Source organism: Aythya ferina (assembly GCF_964211825.1).
Source record: "Aythya ferina genome assembly, chromosome: 1".
NCBI lineage: Eukaryota > Metazoa > Chordata > Aves > Anseriformes > Anatidae > Aythya > Aythya ferina.
This window is the reverse complement of record NC_140296.1, coordinates 93,055,825-93,078,332: the sequence shown is the minus strand read 5'-3', so window position 1 is coordinate 93,078,332 and position 22,508 is coordinate 93,055,825. Positions and strand designations below refer to the sequence as shown.

General features: G+C 42.4%; 1 protein-coding gene across 1 annotated transcript; it reads right to left on the bottom strand.

Annotated features, from left to right (window-relative positions):
• Positions 1 to 680: 680 nt before the first annotated feature.
• Positions 681 to 22,237, bottom strand: TMPRSS2 (transmembrane serine protease 2). The gene is made up of 15 exons (XM_084506290.1): positions 22,101 to 22,237; positions 14,781 to 14,939; positions 13,504 to 13,574; positions 12,483 to 12,675; positions 12,091 to 12,174; positions 10,734 to 10,850; positions 9,191 to 9,320; positions 8,271 to 8,381; positions 7,534 to 7,577; positions 6,658 to 6,832; positions 4,758 to 4,933; positions 3,477 to 3,572; positions 2,774 to 2,916; positions 2,084 to 2,236; positions 681 to 1,907 (listed from the first exon to the last, which is right to left on the bottom strand). The coding sequence occupies exons 3-15, from the start codon at positions 13,516 to 13,518 to the stop codon at positions 1,896 to 1,898; spliced, it is 1,449 nt and encodes a 482-aa protein (XP_084362416.1). The 5' UTR covers positions 13,519 to 13,574; positions 14,781 to 14,939; positions 22,101 to 22,237; the 3' UTR covers positions 681 to 1,895.
• Positions 22,238 to 22,508: the final 271 nt, after the last annotated feature.

Here is a 22,508-nt window from a genome sequence, read left to right as displayed (position 1 = left end):
CATGAAGTAATTTCCAAGATGGTTACAAGAGAAGCCTCCTCTTCACCACACTGCAGCAGCAGGTGGCTGACTTCTGCAGCACAGCCCTCACCCCACTGGAAGATACAGCTTTTACAACCCTGTTCAGCACTATTAACAGTTTTCCACATTTGCTACTGGAGACTTGCAACACTGCAGTTCACGAGCCATGTAATGGCCTGATACCAAAACAATGAACATACTTAATTTCTGTTTTGAATGTACTTCAAATTCAATGACTACTTCATTGTAAACCCCGAGGCACACTTGACACTAGTGCCATTGAAAACACCCTGTAGCACCTTGAGAAAAGAGGCAGATGCACATTGCTTCAGGCTGCATGAAATGCAATAACAAAACAGGGTGCAAGTGCCTCAACTCACTGCCTTCAGGCTAAGCTTCCCTTTACCTCAGTTTCACCAGAAATGTGATTTCATCAGACCCAGCCACTGAAGACATCCAGCATTCCTGGACATCCAGCTCTTCTGGATTTCTCTAAGGACCTGAAATACTGGAGTTAAAGGAATCTCTTTGATCACCCTCTTACATTTTTTTGTCCTCTTGTTTCTTTTTTTCTTAAATCAGATACTCAGAGGATTTCAGACACTGAATTCAGCAATTGCTTCCAAAGCATTCCAGACAGAAAACACTACAAAGGAAAGTTCTTTGTAGAAAAAAATATATTTATTTGGTGCAGTGTTTACATGCAAGATAATTGCATTTCAGTACCAAAAGAGAAAACAAGACTAGTAGAGTCATTTCATTCAAAAAAAAAAAAATTATCTTTCTTAACAAATGTGACTTGTTATGGCTTTTTGATCCTGTGTACTGGCTATAAATTATTTTCAAAATCCTAGTCGAGGTGGCACTGTGATATTAACTGCCTTTTGCTAAAAGCATCATACAGGTACCCAAAGGACAGCTCTAAGGAATTAAAAGCCAAATTTAATAAATGAGGTAGTTCATCTGGTTAGGCAGAAACATGGGGTTGTATTTCTTCTCACAGAACATCCAGCCTCTGGACATGCACTGCAGCCAGAGGTCCGCTGCCTGCAGCACAGACTCTTGGACAGGACAGGACAGACCAGACGTCAGCTTTCACAGCAGGGAGAGTTCAGGAGTCATCACGATGTGCTCAGCCAGGGACCCCTGTCAGGATGGTTAACTCCTGGCTTCCCACTGCAGCTCCAAAAGCATCCCTCTCCTTGGTCCACATCAAGTGACAGCAGGTCCTGCCCTTTCCAGGTTCAGAGCAGTTTAAGGCAGAAGAGCACTTTTAATTACTGAGATAGCCAGGCTGCTCTCTCAGAACAGTCTGACTTGAATGACGGCAGTCAAGGTCCTGAGGATTTTTAACTACCTGAATATACAGTATTTTTTTTTCCTGTGTCTCTACCGTAGTGCATGAAAACTTCCCTTCATATATACCACAAAACATTCACTTCTAAAATTGCCAACCAGCAGCTCAGAGATTCAATGTTCACATTACTTAACATTCAGTTTAAAATGCTACTAAACCTTCTCGGTATCCAGCTACAAAAATCTTACGTTAAATTGTGATTACAATTGCCATTATAAACCTGTACCTGATTATCAAGTGAAAGTACTCAACTAAAAAAAGACATCTCAGAAAGCAGTTGGCAGAACAACTTTCTGCCAGGCACCACATCAAGAAGAAAGGTGCTCATTGTGATAATCCTTCACTGATTAAAATCAGTCACTGTAGCCAGTACAGAACCGAGTGTGCAATCCTTCATGTTATTTTTAAAAAGAAAATTCAAGGAGAAAAATCATTTGTAAAAGTGAATAAATATCCCATGGCTTCATTTTTTCTTGTTCTCAGAAACATGGATCATCAACAAGGACAGACAGCATTGTCATCTGTTTGCCTGTTTAAAAAAAAAAAAAAACAAAAATTTATAGTTGTGCTAACAGACCATCTTATCCATTATTTGGATGCTTTTCAATGGAATAGCTTTATCAGGCAGTTCACAGGATATGAATAATTAAATTTAAGCTTCGATATTTGGGGCATTTAAAAATATTAAAGACCAAAATATCTTACCTGCATATTTTTATAAATCCAGTCTGTAAACACAGTCATATTCCCATAAACTCCAGGTCTATTGGGAGTAGCACAGCCACTTCCCCAGCTGGTATCTCCAACCAACCACCACACGGAGTTTTCATTTGTTACCAGAGGACCTCCGCTGTCACCCTGCACAAAACATCCATACTATCAGTGGCCTGACCATCGGGAAAGATACAGAATATGATTCGTTTCGTTTCAGGACTACAGGTTAGGTTTCAAAAAAGCTAGAGACCATTTCAGAAGAACAACTAAAACAAAATGCTATGGCAATTACAGTATTAAATGATAACTGTTTGCCATAGGAAGGAAAATTGTTTGCCCAAAGCACTGGATGAGATAAGACTTCATTGACTTTCTTGTTCACAAGTGTAATGCTAGGGTATTGTAGTGATTACAAAGAGCTTCGTTTTCAAGTACACAATCACAAAACATCCTCAAAGCATTAAAAAGTGGCACCTTACCCTCTTGGCATATATAGCAAGACTTCAGCACTTGCTACCATTCAGGATGCCACAAAATGAACTGGAAGCCCAACCAAAGTGTTAGTCATAAAAATATATAATTGTAGGATCTGTTTTTAATTAATAGATGACAAAATTCCTACTAAGAAGATGAAAAATAAATCGGCCAGATTATTATCAAGTGTTTATTAGTAATAATTACCTGACAGGAATCAATTCCTCCTTCTAGATATCCAGCACAGATCATTGTAGGCAAAATCAGACCATTATAGATATAGATAGAATTACATTTAGAACGTTCTATTAAAGGTACCATAACATAATTCAAGTTAGTTGATGTTTTACCTAAAATTGAAACATGCACATAAACACACACACAGAAAGACAAGATTAGAACAAGCCTCAGGTCACACTGCTATTACAAATCCCAGCAGCTAGCACTGTTCAAGGTGAAATAAACCCGCTAGAAACTTTGGCATGGACTCTTAAGACATATGGTCTATCACACAGAACACTTTGACACCACAACTCCCTTCCCAGAGGTCAGGAAGTTACTCCGCATTGCTGTCGGTGTACCCTAAGGCAAAAGAACAAGGACCTGCTCACCACAACCCTGAATCAACTGCATAAGACACAGGGCTGTTAAAGGCCCATGAGCAAAGCAAGGGGTAAGAAGGTTCTCTGTTTCACAGCCCAGAACAAAGGGGCAGCAATACCCAAATTCAGAGTCCATTTTCCCCAACAGCCTGCCCCCCCGCCCCCCTCCCCCCATGCCTACCACAGACCAGGACCTTCTGGCACTGAAAGAAAGCTTGCTTCCCTTTTCTTTCTCCTCCTTATACATTTACCTAGCCAGAAGAGGACGAGCTCTGTAGAAGACCCGAACATCCCAGAACCACTCTTACCTCCTTGGTACTCTGCTCCCCATCCAGATATCCAGCACTGCTGATTGGGCTGGAACGTCATTCCTGCATTAGGCAGACAAACTGGCTGTACAGTATCTACAAAAAAAAAAACACACAGTGACAGTCTGCAATCCCAGATGTCCAGGTATAATGCAAAAAAAAAAAAAAAAAAGTGCAAATGAAACTTCTCAGCATGACCATAACTCGCTTTAAATATATACACACACCATGTTTTTTCTCCTCTCCTTAAGGATAATACAATACTGTGCAACACAAGCAGCAGTAGCCCTTTCCCAGAGGGCTACCTACCGCATCCTGACCTCAAAGTGAGGAGCAAACACAGTTAATGGTTCTAGCTCAATTCATCAACAATTAACACCAGTCCTCTTGATCAGTAAAGGGGAACAAAGAAGAGAACAAAGACTTCTAACAGCTGGCTTCATTCTGTTTACAAAACCCTGCTGAAAATAACGCAAGCAGGATTCAATGCCTGTATACAAGAAGTATAAAATGCAGAAATAAAAAAAAGACAAATTTTCTTGGTAAAAGCAACCTCCCTACACCCAGCAGAAGATGAGCCCCTCCCGATTACCTCTAGTAGTTTTAAACTGATGCACTGAAATATACAGTACCTGTACATAAAGCACCTATACACATATAGGACCCATATACATAAAGCACTTAAAAGCGTAAATAATGCTTTGTCTTCTCATGTTCCTGATTGCTTACAAAGAATATGCATCTACTTTTAAGAAAAGCCCCTTTCAGCTTTATGTGTTTAAAAAAAAAAGGTTAGCAACCTACTAACGTGAGGTGTTATGTTCTTCCCTCTGAGCAGGAACTTCTTAGGACAGGGTTTTTGTTTCTTTGGACTTTGTGGGTGTGGGATGGGTGGGGGTGGTGTGTGTTCCCCCCCACCCCAGTAGTTATTTGATATAGCTTAGTTTACCATTTAGTCAGTTGCTCCACCCTTACTCTCTGAGACTGCACATACAGGAGTGATAACACTTGAACACCTTACAGCACTCTGCAGCAAATGTACATTACTGACCACGAGGAAAAGCGAACAAGCTTAAACCTAGTCCAAACTCCCTTACCTGGTACTAGACGTAAATAAACCCTACTTAGGAAATCAAAGGGCACTTGAAGGTGCCTCTACCCACATTTTGCTTTTCCCATGAGTAAATATCTGCAAGGAAGATTTCTTCACTACCTTCAGAAGTTTTAGGAGATGTGCTCATTGCCATTGGATTTTTTCCTTAAGAAGAATAGAATACTTACCAGTAAAACTCAACGGTGTCTCTAACTTCATAAGGGCAACATCATTGTCTTTAGTGTCTGTATCATAATCTGGATGGGAAATTATTTGTTGCACTTTATATGCAGCTCTTAAAGTAATGTCACTCTGGCTCACAATCCCAGCATAAACTCTCCAGACATATGGGTCAGAAAGTTGTCTACAGAAAAAAAAAAAATGTTAAAAGGTTTGTTTCCCTGGTAGGGAGTTCAGCTTACAAACTTCAAACAATTGTCTTTAGCATCCATCACCAAGAACATACATGCATTTGACTACCACTTCTGAAGATAAATTAAAAAGTAACTCACGCCTTCCGTTTTTGGCCAGCCTTTCCTCATCAGCCAACTAACAGCATGATTTTTACTGATGTTAATCCAAACATATTAACATGCCCCCCTCAAAAAAAAAAAAAAAAAAAAGAGACATCCTTGTCCAGATACCTGTGTCTCATACACATCAAAAAAAAAGGTGAAATGGACAAATAGCATAAAAGGGAGCTAATTTAATCAAAAAAAATCTCATGGTCAGTTTTCCTGAAAGACAGAGTACAAGATAACTAAGTCTGTGAAAGCTTGATTCTAGTTTCATAAATATACAAAAAATATTTCAAATAGATTAAGAATTACTGTCTATCCCCTTAGTCACTCAGCACAGCAAATTATAGGCTGAGACTGCAACACTGAAGCCTCTTTTTTGATTTCAGTTGCTGAGGGATCAAGTTGTTATTTCTAAAGTCTCACATGTCAGTGTTATCACTTGTGCACTATCCAAAGCACGGAAGGACAGCAGAAGCCAGAATTAGTAAAAACATGATCTAGTGAAGGAATTTCATTATCTTGAAAATGTTATTAGGCTGTTTGGTTGGGTTGTGGTTTTTTGTTTTGGTGGTGTTTGTTGCCTTTTAAAAATAAAAAAATGCTAAGCATATGGTCTAGATGTAATTTAAGTAGCTACTGTGATCCAGTACAATTTACAAATGCTCAGTAGAAAGCTTTCCACAACTGTTAAAACTCTCTCACTCAGAAGTGACAAAAAAAATCCTGAAAGCACGTATTATTTTTAACCCAGCTACACTTTGGTTGCCATTCCTAACACGTTGCGTATTACAGAGCTCACACTTGAAAACAGAGGGGGGGGATAAGATCTTCACATAAAACTAAACACTTGCATTCCTTTCTCAAGGTGAAAGACAAAGTTATTTTTCCATGGCGGCGTCTCAAACTGTGAACCAGCCAACCAACCGTTAAAATGTTTTTGCTTACTGGATTTTCCTCCAATAGAAGAGGAAACAATCTGCCACAAAACACCCTTAACTGTCCTTTAAAACTGTACTTTCACATTAAAGAGGGACAAAGCTTTTCTTTTTATTTTCTTCTGTTCATGCCTGCAATGCCTACAAAAAGTGTTCCTTGGATAGGTATAAATCTACAGTTAACACTGACTTGGGCTTTACTGCTTGACTCTATAGCATAAAGATAAGAGGAAATAAAGGGTACAGACATGTTTGAACTGATCACATCTACAGTTTTGTAATGTTGGACATTTTGGGGGCAAAGTGTAATGCCTTTGTGACGGCATTGTGTTGTCTGGCATCAGTTTGGTGCTTTGAATATGCCTTTTAAGTTGGGTGGGTGTCCGTGCCCAGCACATCCGTCCAATTTAATTTCCCCCTTCAACAAGCAAAACAGAATTTTCTTCCTGTAGAAATCAGACTACCTGCAGCTTCCAATACTTCCTTCAACACTAAGTCTATATAGCTAAAATACCATATCCAATGCCTGCATTTGACTCTGTTTTAAAGCAGAAAGCTGCAAGATCTGTTCTGCCCCCCTGCCAGCCAGAAGCAAGGAAGACCACCTGCAGGCAGACCCACATGGCACTCACCCCTCCACGCAGTGAGCCGCGGTCACCAGCCACTCGCGGGTGATGATGGAGCCCCCACAGACGTGCGTGCCCTGCACGTGGAGGCTGAGCTGCCACGGCCACTGCCCCAGCGCCGCCGTGCTGCCGCCCACGATCCTGTTCATGATGGCCGTGCTTTTGGTGGGCAGGCCGCACTCTGGGGAATCAGGCACACACAGACAGGCGTTAGAGAGAGATGGTCTCGAAGGTGGTTTCTTCAGCCCAGGCTTCGCTGTGGCACAGCAGAGAGGGGAGAGCAGACTCTGCTACTGGTTGATCCCACATCCCAGCCATCACCCTACAATGCTCACTCATGGGATCGAGCGGGGCTGAGCCTCACACGGCCCAGGCACCCTTCACATCGCAAACACTGCCCTGCCTCGCTGGTAGCTGTTGCCCTCAGTTCATCACTTCAGAAGTGAACCACATGAGGGTGGTTCACTGAACGCTCTGAGTGCTGCTGTTTGACTATCTTTAATGAGCCACATAAACACACAACATTGTGTTGTGCAATGGAACAGGCAACACCCAGGAGTCACCTCACCACAGTTATTATGGTGAGGAACGGTGTCCACCTGATGGCCACATGTCAGTGACTGCACTACAGACTTCCCACCACAGCGCACCACGGGCAAGCCATTTAAAGGAACCAGAAGCAACAGAGAGAGAGCAACTGGGGACCTAATATCCCCCTTGTCTCCTCCTCAATTCTGTTCCTTAAAATGTGAAGCTTGGGAAGCACGGTTAAATCATCTACACATCAAAAGACGGCAATTATTTACGTCGATTCAGAAAGATTTACTGCCACAGCGTTCAAAGGTGTGAACATGCAAAGGTCTGGAAAACAAGGACACTTACGTATGCAGCGTAGAGAAACCACATGTCCTGATGTACAGACATTGCTGCAATAGAAATAAAAAAAATAATGAAACAGGCTTTTAGGCAGCTAGCAAGGCAAATAGCGGGCAAAGCTCACCCTCCAGCTGCTTCCTACCCGTTCCAGCTATGTGCCCTGCCTTCACTCATCTTCCTGGTGAGGCTTCCCTCTTTTCTTCACTCTCTCCAGCTACCCTACCAACACCCATCTGGCCTCCACCATTTCTTGCATTCACCAAAACTGTCATGTGGAAGCCCGCAGACTCCAGTAGAGGTAGGCAGCACAAAAGGCTTGTAAGCCTATTGAGGAGCAAGATAAAGAACAGCATAAGATAAAGTTGAGATGATTTATGAAGCAGTCATAGAAGACTTTGAACAACAAGGGAGCCACAGAAACCTTGCAGGTACAGCAGTCTACGGGTAAGGAAATGAGAGGCTTCAGAGTTAAGGTACAGTAGACAGGGCAACCTTCTATACAGCATGGGAACAGGATGGGACACCTCTGTTTTTTGAAAAGGAGTGGAAAGATGGAAAAGTGACAGATGTGCTTTTAAACAGAGGTAAGAGCAGTTGCTGCAAGCAGATTTAAAAGGCAGCCTCTTTCCCTCCAACAATCCCCAGAGAAAGAAGTGCTTGCATTATGCTGTAGGCAGAAGCTGTGTGTCCCACAACAGCTAAAGATACCCCTTATAAAAGGTAATTAGTTTGTCTTAAGATACCTGTTATATAGCCTTTTATACAAGTCTGTACTCCCAGCACTTGTGTTCAGCTTCATAAAGCTTTTAAAGCTGACTTCAGCTGCTACTCCTTGACTATAGTAATATGTATCTCTGTAAAACAGAAAAAGCCTATTAAGAAACACAGCAGTTTCAGTTTTCAAATGAGTGAAAATAAATGGTGCCAAGCCAGAGCTTCTGACGTGAACAACACTAATATATATTTTATATTAAGCACAGAACCCAATGGAGCAGTACAATGCCAGACAAACAGGTTTCTTTAAACATTCAATCTCAGTTTCCCATCAGACAGTTATTAGATTAAAATATTTTTATCTAGTACGCGTACATGGTAGGAATCTTCAGCCTTATGAAACAGAACATAATGAAGAGATGCCTTTGCTGGTACATTTATAGGGCATAGCAAAGTTCAGGTCCCATAGGATGTAACAGCCACATTCTGTGGGACATCTGCAGGGGCAGTAAGTGCTGCTGCTCTGCAGGGCTTTCTGGATGAGGACCAGCCTTGTACAGTAGCTGCTGGGCTGTCTTACTGATCGGAAACTACTTCAGGCATTGCTGATTCAGAGACCTTAATTCAGGTGTGCAAGTTCTTCCTGGACAATAAATTCACTGCATTACCCCACCCCCACCAGAAGACAGTATTTGCCAACCACATCAAAGAGAGGCAACACAAAGTATTTCAGCTGTGGAAGAATTTATGCTACAGCGTTTACACAGGGAGAACATGGACAGCATTCTGGCCACAAACGTTTATGCTGCTCTTCACACCAGCATCTGTTATGTGTGTCCTCAGGAGACTGCCAGCCGCTTTTTATTTCACATATGTATTCTTAAAAACTGCAAGAGGGAAATTTTAACCATTCTATGCATTTTCAAAGACTGATAAGGGTTAGACTTACACATTATAGCCCATATCTTTACATGCAATCTTTCCAAAATCATCAGTCCAGTCATCTTGGCAAACAGGATACCAGGTGTTGCTGACAGGTGAGTAAACTTCAAGGATAAAGTTTGGTCCAAAAAGTCTAACTGCCAGAAAAGTAAGAAAAAAAAAAAGAATATAAGAACACCGCACATGCTATACTTCTTCTTTCTCTACTTAAAGCTATTTAATACCCATTATATTTGCTTGCATCTATAAACCGGTGTTAATCTAATGCTGCCATCTACTCAAATTCTGGTTAAATACCAAGTAGACAGAAATATAACAGCGATTTAATTCCTTTATGCAAGGCAATTTAAAATAACTACCAGTTTAAAAGGCAAGTGTACAACATAGTTTTCATCTTGTCATTTCAGTTTTTATTCTTGAAATTCTTTTTCATATTCCACCACTGCAGAAGACTGAAATACCCAAGCACTTTTATCATCTACCTACACAACCGTGTATTATGTATAAATAAAATAGAAACCGTTATTATATATAATAACTTAAATACACTAAACAGACAAGCGCCTGTAGACAAAGAATGTAACAAGGAGCAATTAACTCTGACATTCTATGCCCTACTATGTACTTATTTTCAGAATAATTCAATATAAAATAGTCCAAATGAAAGAGCAGACTGAACAAGCTTCTTCAAAAACACATTATTCAACCAAACGGAGAGGAACAGCTTTAGAGCATATGTCAGTAAATACTAACACTGCATGAAGCATGTACAGAAGAAGAGTTCCCAAACAGAGAATGAGCAAAACACAGGTGTTAGAATCAAGATGCCACACCTTTGGAATGGGTAAATTGAATCCATTTCCACCTTATGTTTTCAGCTCTACACCAAAACTCCTCTTGACACCTTTTGAGTTGGAAACATTAATCAGACTAAGCTTTCTTACACAAAGCAGTTATAAAGTTGAAAATAAAGTATTGGGAGAAGAAGGAATGTGAAATATATGGAAAAAGACTTCCACTATCACCTGAAGTTCTACTAAGAAGTCAATTATGACTGTTCATTCCAGAACCAATGTTATATTCAGGTTTGCACAAAGTAGATTTAAATTAGAAGGTAATATTTTAAAGCTTATTCCATATCAAACCAGCTTAGCTTTTAGGCATTGGAAGGGGTTGCCCAGAGGTGGTAGAGTCACAGTTCCCAGGGGTGTTTAAGGAAAGGTTGGACGTGGTGCTTAGGAACACAGTTTAAGGGGTGACATTGGTGGTAGGGGGATGGTTGGACCAGCTGATCTTGGAAGTTTATACTGACCTTAATTATTCTATGACCTGCTGAGCCAGCCATTTTGTTTCAGCTGTGCAATTGGACCAAAAACAGGCTGAAGGTCTAAATATAGGATTTGAAGCACTCAAACTTCCTAAAGCATTTTAGAGATATAACTGAGCCTAAGCCAGCCCTATGGTAACTTAGGCAAGCTTTAGACAAGGGGATTTGCTCAAGAATGCTTGCAGCTGGCTACAGGTCCCCTGCCTTGACCACCAGCACTCACCACAACGGTTTTCATCCTCCCCATTTGGGCAGTTGGTCACTCCATCACACCAATCTGAGGGAGACACGCACACTCCCGAAGACCCACACTCTAACGATCCAAGGCAAGGATTCTCTACTGTAAGGAGAAAGCAGCACGGTTATTAGACTGAACATCAGTTTAGCCTGAGGCAACTACCGCCAACTCTCACCTTAAGGAGAATGCCAGTTTGATGGAGCAAAGCATCAGAAAGCTCAAACTCAGAAATAGAAAGAGACCTAGCCTGACACAACAGAAGATTTATTGCTATCTCTCCCTTACATTGCTTGTCAAATTAAATTATTGATGCAGCTGATTGGATTTTGTCCATTGCCTCCCTTGAATAAACAAACACCATTAAGTTGTCTAAAAGGAATTAACTTCACGCTGATAAAGCATAGCATTTATAATCAGAAAAGGAGGAAGAAAGAAATTACTCCAATTACATCCTGTTGCTTTCAGTCCTGTTTAAAACGAGACTACGTTCACCCCATACAAATCAGAGTTAAAAACAACAAACAAAAACCCTAACAACACAAAAGTGTCATCTAATAGTTTTAAATAAACTACCTTCTCTCTTCCTTTCCTGTCCTGCACAGAACATATCACTTGTGTTCCAGCTTACGGTGGTTACATGGACTGGGCTCACACAACTTTAACATACTTTCAAATCAAAGCCATCAAAGAGACAAATATCATGAATAACTTCAGCTCCGAGAGATATCCCATTTTACAAAAATAAAATACATCTTAATCATTTACACTCTACCAGTTAAGCTACACAAATTTACTTCAGTCCCCTTCCTTCCATTGAATTTAAGTCAAGTTAGAAGTTAGAACAGAGTTTCATGTCGGAGACGATATACAGTAGTCATTTCCCTAATGAAATGTACTGTAGGATCAGTTGTCCACAGACAGTCACATGCCAGGTATCCACCAATGCAAAAAAACCTTGTAAGACATCAAACTGCTCTGCAGCAAAGCTACTGCGATGTACACTTGTACTACAGCAGCTTTTCCCAGACGCTTTGTAGCTTTCCAGAAAAGCCAACTGAATAAGCTGCTCCAGGAGTCAAAAAGGTGATGACATCGCTTGATCTCAAAAACATTTACTTGACAAATGGAAAAGAAAGCAATAGCAACACTGTTTACTTAAAAATAATTTTTAAAAGCACATAGTTGTGGCTTTTCAAGCAACATCAGTTTATCTCTTATGAGATAGATAACAAAGTCTTTCCTATCCTTAATTCAGCATAAGAAGATAAAAAAATGCATACTTCTAACCATAAGCATATTACTTCCTTTCTTTCTGAACACAAAACAAAAAAGTAATTCTTACCAAAATACCAAATGAAGAAAGCACCAACTGCGCAACAAATGACTACTAAAATGGATATTATAATTATTATGGTTTTCTTTACACCTGAAACAGAAACAAGGGCAAAAAGGGAAATTAGGTTTACAAATAAGAAATTTCCAACATGGAGACCAGCATTACGTATATTTCCTTGAAATTAAAAGTAGATGGTGTTTTTCCACCAGACTTTCTCCATTCCAACACCCTTCCTTCACTGCGGATGCAGTTACACCTGCATCCCAGCCACCACTTCTTCATCCACAAGGAGGAAGCAGGCTCTTGCATATTCCTTCAACACCGGAATCTGAAGGGAAGACCCCCTTACTCTGGAAGACATTAAGCCTAAAATTGGAAAAAATCCCAAGAAATCTTGCCTGATGAACAAGTCCTCCCAGTTGAAGGGGCTACTGGACTAGTCGACTGGTAGGTTGAAACTCTTGGGACATAGGTTGGCACTGATGGAGCATTTGTAGAGAAGTATGGTGGATATGGGTTAGCACCTGCTGGTGGCCTGGCAGAATAGTTTTCTGGCTGAAAGCCACGATTTTCAAAGTATGGCGGTGGGCCCTAAATGATAACATTACAGGAAAGGAAACAAAAGAAAGGCAAGACTGTGATTAAGACGAAGCAAATTTAAGATACCGTTTCCATACAGAACCCTACTAAGTAATTCTGCTACCATAGGAATCCACCACACATGCTCATACATACCAGTGACTCAAATTTGCATGGAGAGAGATTTACAGCACATGCCTAATACTTCATACTTTGAATAATAAGAATAACAGTGATGCCCAAAGGCATATTAAGAGATCAGTTTCCTGGTCCAAAGTAACTCCATCTAGAAAGGATTTTTGAACCCAGCCCACCAGGTGACTGTACCAACTATTTCACTGGAACATCTGACAGCAAACAAATAAGCAGCACGGACTGTTTTATGCAATACCACCATCAAAAGAAATGCTGGCAACTAACAGCCTCTGTGCACTCAGCTGTCCATGCCTAGGAAAAATGCTTACTTGCCATTCTGTCCTATAGGAAGACCTAGTGCACCTGAGCTACTTCTGAAACACACTGGCTTAACAACAGGTTGTGGAATACTTAACTTGTGAGAGATTTAAGAATTAAATCAGAAGCCATGCTAATCTCTCTCAAACATAATCTTTAAAAGCATAAATCTCTCCTAGAGGTATCCGAGCACTTGAAATCCTAGTTAATTCAAGCCTCTTATACCTGTCCCACAGTGTATCTTTCCCTTCATGCAAAAAACACAAGAAATACTTATATCCACATTTTAAAAGACTTACTAACCAGTACATAACTCAATAGTATGTTACTTGTAAAGAAATAAAACCCCATTAAAGAAAGAAAAAAAGAAGCATTTTGTTTACTTACTACAGTAGAGGTCATCTTTCCTTTGTCAGTAGTACTGAAACAACTCAAGTGTTTGGAAGTAAAGCTTGAACCTATAAAAAAAAAAAAAAAAGGAACAGGAAATGATCATAACCAAAAGCTTTATCCACCTCTCTTGTTTTTCCTTTGAAAAAATGCCAAATCAAGAGGAAAAAAATAGGGAAGTATTTCAAGAGCGGGTATAAATTAAGGTACAGCCTGAAATCAGATCTCAATAGCCTCTCAATACAACCTTGAGCATTATACAGTGGCCACTATTCATCAACACGAGCACCTAGCAAACCGAGAAGACTGAGGCAGTGCTCACCCTCACTGACAGGAGGAGCGTTGTAGAGCACCCTGGCAGCAACCCACCTGCTGTCAGCACCAGGCACAGTTCCTCCTGCCTCTCTCAACACTTACTCATGTATCACTGAAGTTTATGACACGGAAACAAGAAGACGAACAAAGCATAAGGAAATAGAAATTTAATTTCTCATTTAATAATGCTACAGATGGTATCCCTGAAAACCACACCATTTTCACTCCATTGTGTTGCAAACAGTTTTCTTCTTGGTTATACTTTGTGGCTACCACACCAAAAAGAGGGGAAAGAAGCATGGCAGTGAAACAGCATGCCACACCAATACAAATCTTACTGAAATAGTAAAATAAAGGAGCTGCATCCAAAGTTTCAGGCATATAGCAGTTTATTTTGAAGTTAAACATTAACATTAGGTAAAACCAAAGATTAGCAGAAACACAAGAAATGCACAATGTTTGCTGTCACCTTTCTAACACAGGTGGCTATACACAGCCATACGCAAGCATTTTAATAAATAATTTAATCTACAGAGACCTCTCATAATATTACCCTACATGAGAAAAAGCACAGGAAGTGCCTCAGTCATACACTAAGCAACACAGTTCTCCAGCTTCCAGAACAAGCCCCGCACACCGGCACAATGCCACCACCCCTGTTGCAAGCCGCTACTATAAAAAGCAGCTCCACTAAGACACAGCATAATTTAGCCTAAAACAGAAGGTTGTTTTAGAGCCTGCACCTAGATGTCACCTCACCCAGAACTGAATTTCAAGTGTCTTTGAAGCAGATGTCAACCACAGCTTAGCACCCAGAGCATGCCAATACCTCGTGACAGTTTAGGAAGGTTGATCATGGTATTTGCGTATTTGTGCTACCAAAAAACAAATAAAATAACACACAGTTGAACTCTTACTTGCATGGAAGACAAGAGAAAACAAGTCCTTCTCCTACTTACAGTAAGTCCATCAAGACTGGTGACTAAGTCTGCAGGACTTCTCTTTTATGTCGCATCACTTCTTAGTCAATTCTTCATTGTAGAGCTGGGAAATGCAGTTCTGCCTAAACTCAGAGGACGAGTAACACTTCACAGGAAGATATTGTTGTTCCTTGTTCTCTGAGAAGGAAGGAAAAAAGGTACAGAAATTTAATGTTAACAGATGGAAGGAAGAATACTAGGTGATTCTGAGGTAAGCCAGGCATGACAAACAAACAAAAAGAATATTTTCTACATTTCAATTTGAAATTCTTTACAAGCTGGCAGATGACAGACTTCCTCATTCTATTTTTTTAATTAACTACAGGGAAAAAAGAAAAGAAATCGCTGTTGTTTAACTCGCTGTTAACCACCTCTCCCATTTCAGTTCTTGTTAAACTACTTCCTCTCTAACTTCTAATAAGAGATTTTCCATTATCACACCACAAAACATAGGCAAGACATAGGTACATACACATTTCAATGAAATTATTTGCCATGGTATTAAAAAGAGATTACACCAAAAACACTAGACTCCCATTAGATTGCGCGTTTCAAATACAAAAAAAAAAGATGGCTAGCATCCAATAATGATACAATCCAGGTTTCTTGAACATACATCACTGAGACACTTCAAAAAGTTTTACAAACAAATCAAGGATACTGCAGCAAATTCACGGATAAGCACGCTGGGCCATGGAAAAACAAACTGACCTGCCAAACAGTCCCCATTCCAAGAGCGACAGAGCTGGAAAGCATGGTGCTGCCTTATCTCAGGCCAATAGTTCAGGCTCACACATCTGACAGATTTAAAATTTACATCCCACATAAAAGTAGTGGAAACCCACATCGATAAGAAAAAAGTTTGGTGGGAACACAGAATTAACCTTCCCTTCCCCCAGCAGTCACTTCCCCAAATATGTGCCAAGTTATAATGGCACATTACCAGGTACATCTGAAGAAACCTCAAATGTTCCTTAAAGTGAGATGGCAGAGTTAAAGGGTACAGGGATCCCTATGCAAGAACACAGGGATGGAAGTCATCCCTGCAGTGGGCTTCAAAGAACAAGACAATGTCCAGGGTGCAAAGCCTTGCAGATCAGCTTGTCATGCAACACCTTACAGCACTGGGAAAAGCATAGCCAATGAACGAAAGGGAATCATCATTCATATGCTGTCAAGCCCTTGAATTTCAAACCCTTCAGTTTACTCCAATATTAAGCAGAACAAGCACTTGGCTCTCCAGCATTCCAGAAGTTCCAAAAATCAAGTTTGCTTTTTTTTCCACAACTCTGAAAGCAAAGAAATAATGCTATAATTTCACAGAATCACAGAACTGAAGGAGTTGGAAGGGACCTCCAAACATCATCAGGTCCAACCCCCCTGCCAAAGCAGGTTCCCTAGAGCAGGTTGCCCAGCTAGGCAACCAGATGCGCCTTAAATATCTCCAGAGAAGGAGACTCCACAACCTCCCCGGGCAGCCTGTTCCAGTGCTCCATCACCCTTACCACAAAGAAGTTATTTTGCATGTTGGTGCCAAACTTCCTGTGCTCCATTTTGACCATTGTCCTTTGCCCTGTCCCCACAAACCACTGAAAAGAGGTTGGCCATCTCCCTTTGTCTCCCACACCTCAGGTATTTATAAACATTGCTAAGATCTCCCTTCAGTCTTCTCTTCTCCAGGCTGCACAGACCCAGGTCTCTCAGCCCTTCCTCATAGAGAAAATGCTCCATGCCCTGTACCATCTCTGTGGCCCTCCGCTGGACTCTTTCCAGGAGATAACTGTCTTTTTTGTACCGGGGAGCCCAGCAGTTGTTTCTTCCCAGGTGCAGGACTCTACACTTCATTTGTTAAACCTCATTTGGCTACTTCCTGCCCAGGTCTCCAGCCTGTCCAGGTCTCACATGCCTTCTGGCATGTCAGCTGCTCCTCCCAGCTTTGTATCATCGGCCTATTTGCTGAGGGTGGACACTATTCCCTCATCAAGGTCATCATCAAAGATGTTGAACATTTCTAATAATAGCCAATGGTAAGAGTATAAAATATACAGCCATCGGCACTAGAAGGTTGTAGATCTGTTAAAGTAGGTCCAGAGGAGGGCCACAAAGATGGTCAAGGGGCTGAAGCACCTCTCCTACATAGAAAGGCTGAGAGAGCTGGGGATGTTCAACCTACAGAAGAGAAGGCTCTGGGGGAATCTCATTACAACCTTTCAGTACTTGAAGGGGACTTACAGGGAAGATTTAGATTAGAACGAAATTTAGATCTGGAAGGAAATTCTTCACTCAGAGGGAAGTGAGGCACTGAAACAGGCTGTCCAGAGAGGTTGTGGATGCCCCATTTCTGGAAGTGTTCAAGGCCAGTCTGGACGAGGCCCTGGGCAACCTGATCTAGTGGGTGGCATCCCTGCCTATGGCAGGAGGGAGGTGGAAGTAGATGGTCTACAAGGCCCCTTCTAACCCAAGCCATCCTATTCTATAGAACACTGTCTCACAGCAGGAAGCCATTATTAAAATATCTTAGCTCCTTCTAATATGTGTCTAAGGAGTGTTATAAGTACAGTTCTGTCACAGTTTATTAGACTTAGAAAACTTGCATCTTTTTTTTTTTTTCCCAAGAAAAGTTGTCAGAATTGGAGAAAATTGAAAAGATTAGATTCACCCAAGACAAATTGAATCCAACACTTTTTTTGTGGAAAAAAAAAAAAAAGTTTTCAATGACTTCCTGCAAATCAATCCTGTATATTTAAAAAAAAAAAAAAAAAAAGTGGTAATTTGATAGGTCTCCACTTGGTTTGATAACTTGCTACTTAACTGGATATAGACTCCCTAGAACATGAGTCCCCCAAAGGCTTGTCTTCCTCCTCTCGACCACTGTCCCATGGACAAGAAAAGCACTGAGCAGAGTGGCGCTGCTCAGCAGTAGGTGCTCCTCACCGCCCCGTCCTCCTTAGCCCCTCACCTTGCTACTGCCAGATGAAGGCAAGCCTCTGCTTTCGCCTCCTTGCAGCAGCAACAGGTCATGGCTCCTTTTATACTGTGTGCATCCTTCAATAACCAGGAGTCAACATCCCATAAAGACAAATAAAAAAAATTACAATGGAAAAACAAACAGGAGATAGAGTCCCATTTTTGTTCATAAAACCAGACTTTTACCCTAGGCTTTTACCCTAGTTTCTCCATGCAAGAAATAAAAATGTTACTTCCTTATCACTCACCATGTTGTAACTGCTAATTAAGAACAGTACCATGCTTCTAGAGGTGCAGAACTCTGCACGTACTACCAGCTACCTTAGTTTCCACAGCCTTTTCCATAGAGATAGCTATATATTGTATACAGGTGACACGTGTAAGTCAACAAGATGGAACAGTTACCTTCAACCATACTAATAGAACACTGTAAATTCAGTCAATTGGCTAATGATGCCAAGATTATATTGCTAACAGTACACTTCCTGTATTTCTTTACTACTTCAATGCATATTTTGTGCCATTTCCTTAAGCAGAAATGCTATTAGCTGTTTGCTAAGCTCTATGATAAAGACCATCAACTGAATAAATAAGTAAAAAACAGACCAGTTCCTGATAACTATACCTATGTAAAAGCAAACACGTGCACACAAGATAAAAAAAAAAAATGTTAAAAATCAAATGCATAAAGACAAGTTCAGCTTCTAAGAGAAGCAAGCATAAAAGTATCCAATCTAGATAAGCAGTGACTAACACCAATTCATACCCAAAAATATCCATTCTTATTATCCAGATAAAGAAATACAGCATACTCATTAAAATGTTAATGGAGTGCAAAGCTCAATCTTAATACAGAATAAACCAACAAATTATGGCTTCTCTTGATGATACTAGAAAGGAAGTATGCTTTTATTAGTTTACATCCAACCATTTTATGTTATCAAAGAAACTTCAGTAGCTAAGGGTAGACAATCGTGATAGTAAGTGGTGGGGAGCAAATGAGCAAAGAGGTGATTCCAAATTTACTTGCATAATCTTTTCACACAATGGGCAATTCTTGCCTTTACTGCCTGGACAACAAAAAATAAACATGGTCAAGGTCCCTGTTTAACAAGCAGCATTAAAAACATCATGAATTATAAATAAACTATAAAAAGGTTTAAAAATCCATTTACTTTTCAAAGAGGAAATAAATTAAATAAGAATATTCATATAATTTCATCAACAAGATTTCCTTAATACATCTGGAAGTAGTACTGGATATTTTTCCCTTTTTTTTTTTTTGTTTATCATTGCAGTAAATGTGATTTATTCCTTTGGGGTGAAATTTAACCTCTGTATGGGTCAAAACCAAATCAACAAGAACCTGAATGTCTAAAGTAATTGAAATTGAGTTATTTCAGTGTTCTCACTTTTCAACTAACCTTCTCAATAAGGGTAAGCTCTGCTCAGTGTGCCCAAGCAGTAATATTAAAGTGTTGGTGTGTTCAGCCCCGAGCAGAGCAGGCTGAGGGGAGGCCTCATGGCGGCCTGCAGCTCCCTCACAAGGGGAGCGGAGGGGCAGGCGCTGAGCTCTGCTCTCTGGGGACAGCGACAGGACCTGAGGGAATGGCATGGAGCTGGGACAGGGGAAGGTCAGGCTGGGGGTTAGGGAAAGGTTCTGCACCCAGAGGTGGTCAGGCATTGGGACAGGCTGCCAAGGGCAGTAGTCAGGGCACCAAGCCTGACAAGAGTTCAAGAAGCGTCTGGACAAGGCTCTCAGACGCATGGTCTGGTTTTAGGGTGGTCCGGTGTGGAGCCAGGAGTTGGACTTGATGATCCTTGTGGGACCCTTCCAACTCTGATATTCTGTGACTCTATGGTCTTGCAGAGTACTATACAAGACTGCAAATACTTACAAGAAAGTCAGTTTGCCACAATAGAGCCTCAGCATTCCTAGGTTTCCTAAGAAATAGCTTTGGAGCTCTTCCAGATTAGCTCCTAAAACATCATTAAACTATAGAACCACTTATCAACAGGTGGTAAAAGAAAAAAAAAAAAAAAAAAAAAAAAAAAACACACAGCACCTCTTGATAAGCTCTACCAGAAACTCAAATAAAGTCCACAATACAGCAGCATTCTCGAGGCCAGCAAACCAAGATTCACACTACTTTCACAGGCAAAAGAAAAAAAAAAAAAAAAGGTATTAAGTTCTACGCGTACCAGTCTCATTTTAAACTGTTGTAGGATGCTGTATTCATAGTATGAGTAATGCTCTATTTATCTTCCCTGAAAACAAACGTTACCAATGAAACTGCCTATCACGAGTAAATGAGATGCTTATGTATAAGGGGGGAAAAAAAAAAGTCACATGCAAGCAATTAGGAAAGGTGGAGTGGGAAAGGAGGCAGAGAAGGCGTTGCCTAGCTGAGTGGATGATGAGTGGCAGAAGAGTTATAGCCCTACTAAAAGCTGTTTCCAAGACAGGGAGGGCAAGAGTCCAAAAGAATCAGATTTCCTGGTATGGTGGGAGTTGGATCTATCCATTGGTACGGATGCAGCTATTGCCCATGGCACCCAGCACCTCATACACTGATCACTGAATTGCTAGAGGATGCTCTAACTGCCAGCCTGGCATTTCGGTGCTTTCTTTCCCTATATTACACCCCCAGTTCTGCCTCTGCCCATTTCCCCTATAGCAGAAGCAAACAACCTCAGCTTCAATAGCAGCAAAATTCAAGTCTCGGGTTGCAGCAGTGAGAGCCTCTGGCTGCTTCTTTGGGGGGGGGGGGGGGGGGGGGGGGGGCGGGGAGGGAGGAAGCTCTGAAGAACACCTATTTACCACATCCAAGTTGCAAACAAATGAGCTTGCAGACATGGTTATCACTTAGCAGGAGGCACCCACCCTGCAGAAAAATAAATAAAAGCTAGCAATGTTAACAAAACTGGCTTATTTAGGTATTTGTCTAGGTCAGCTGTTTTCAACCTGTGAGCTCCACCTGCTGAGGGGCTATAAACCACTTTCAAGGGGTCTATGGCAGATAAGGAAGAAAAGCAAGCTGACCAGCAGGAGGTTTGAATCCAACGCACAGGGTGAACCCTCATTGCCAGGGACTGGTTTAGGGATCCACGCACTGAAGACACAGGACAAGTACTAACGCAGTGGCGCAGATGCAGCCGAGCTGCAGATGCAGCACCAGAGATGCTCAGGGTGGGCAGACCCTGCACTGAGGCAGACTGCACACAGCGGGGGAAGGTCCTGTACCTCCAGGAGTGGCATCTCCAAGGGAAATATTCCAACCAGCAACCCAGAATGCTGCTTCAATCTGTTTTTCCTAGAATACCATTTCGACCTAGGCTGGACTGCCACAACAGATTTGCTCTAGATCCGCTGCCCTACGTAAACTTTCGATGTCCCACACAGCATCCGTCTCGTTCCTCACCTAACACTGCCCCACTTAGCACAAATCAGCCGTCAGAGGGGAAGCTGCTCCCTCCAGGTCTTTCTGAAGCGTTGAAGGTGTAATTTAACTCAGGGCAAACAGGGATACTCAGGACAACGGCGCAGTGTGAGAGCAGCCTCTCAAATTCACTGACCTACACACAGCCCTGCAAACCTGCAGTGAAACTCTAGGTGCCGGTAAGGTGTGATCACCAAGAAAGCTGCCCAAAACAGCGTGCAGAGGGGGGGCTTTATTCCAACCCTCAAGGTCTTGGCCTGGACGTTTTGATGAGATGGATCGTCCTGGAAGGCGCTCTGCTCATATCAACAACGTTGCTCTTCCAAAATGCTACTCAACAAACCGTGCCACCTGTAGCCAAAAGCCAGCGCTTTTACAAGAAACCAAACGGCGGTGACACAGCAAGGAGGTCCCAGAATTAGGTTTGGTTTAACCTCCATAGGAACAGCCACGGCCTCCGTGACCTCGAAGGAGCTGCCCCATCTCACAGCATCTCTCTTCCCTTCATCACGACGGCACGAACAGATAACATTCACCTCGAGAAGCACCAGCTGGGGCGGCTTTAGCATACACAGAGCTCTCTGCAGCTTGGCCCCAGCACCCCAAAAAAGCACGTTACCGGCTTCCAGGTCCCACCTCGCCTCACCCACCGCTGCAGGGCCAGCCTTTGGGAAGGAGGCAAGCGGCTGGACCGGGGGTGGGGGACACGGCCTCCACGCTGCCACCGGGGTCCCTCGGCGCCCCCAAAAGCCAAGCCTCGGTTAAACGCCAGCAAAAACGGGAAGAGGGGGGCGGCCGGGACCGGGCGGCGAAGTGAGGGTCCAGGGGCAGCCCCCCGGCCCCGGAGGCGCCGAGGCCCGGCCGGGCCGGGCAAGGGGGAGCCCCCGCTTACCTGGGGCCGCCCCCACCGCGGCGGAGCAGAAGCGGAGCGGATCCGGAGCGGGACGCGGCGCCGGCCGGGAGCAGCGGCGGCCGGGGAGGAGCTGGGGCGGGGGGAGAGGAGGGAAGGGGCCGGGCACCGCATCCACCTGCGGGCACCTGCCCCCGCCGAGGCTGGGCACCGGCAGGGGGAAGCCGGGATTTTCCCTTCCCCCAGCCCTCTTCCTCTTCCCTCCTCCTCTACCTCCTGCGCCCGTCTGCAAAACAAACCCGCTACAGGGAAGAGGGCAGCGAGAGACACCAGCCCCCGAGCGGGGGGGTTGAGACGGAGTTTTTTAAAGATCAGTAATCAGTACTCATTATCCGTCTGCTTCTCAAAGCGCCGTATGCAAATCAGGAGCCTCAGCCCTTCCCTAAACCA

Excerpts from the sequence above, each read along its gene's own strand:
- TMPRSS2 (XM_084506290.1), bottom strand. Across the intron at positions 12,175-12,482 it reads TGGGAGGACTTGTTCATCAG|GTGTAAAGAAAACCATAATA; the intron begins GCAAGATTTCTT and ends TTTCTGTTTCAG. Across the intron at positions 2,237-2,773 it reads GAGGAATTGATTCCTGTCAG|GGTGACAGCGGAGGTCCTCT; the intron begins GTAATTATTACT and ends TGTTTTGTGCAG.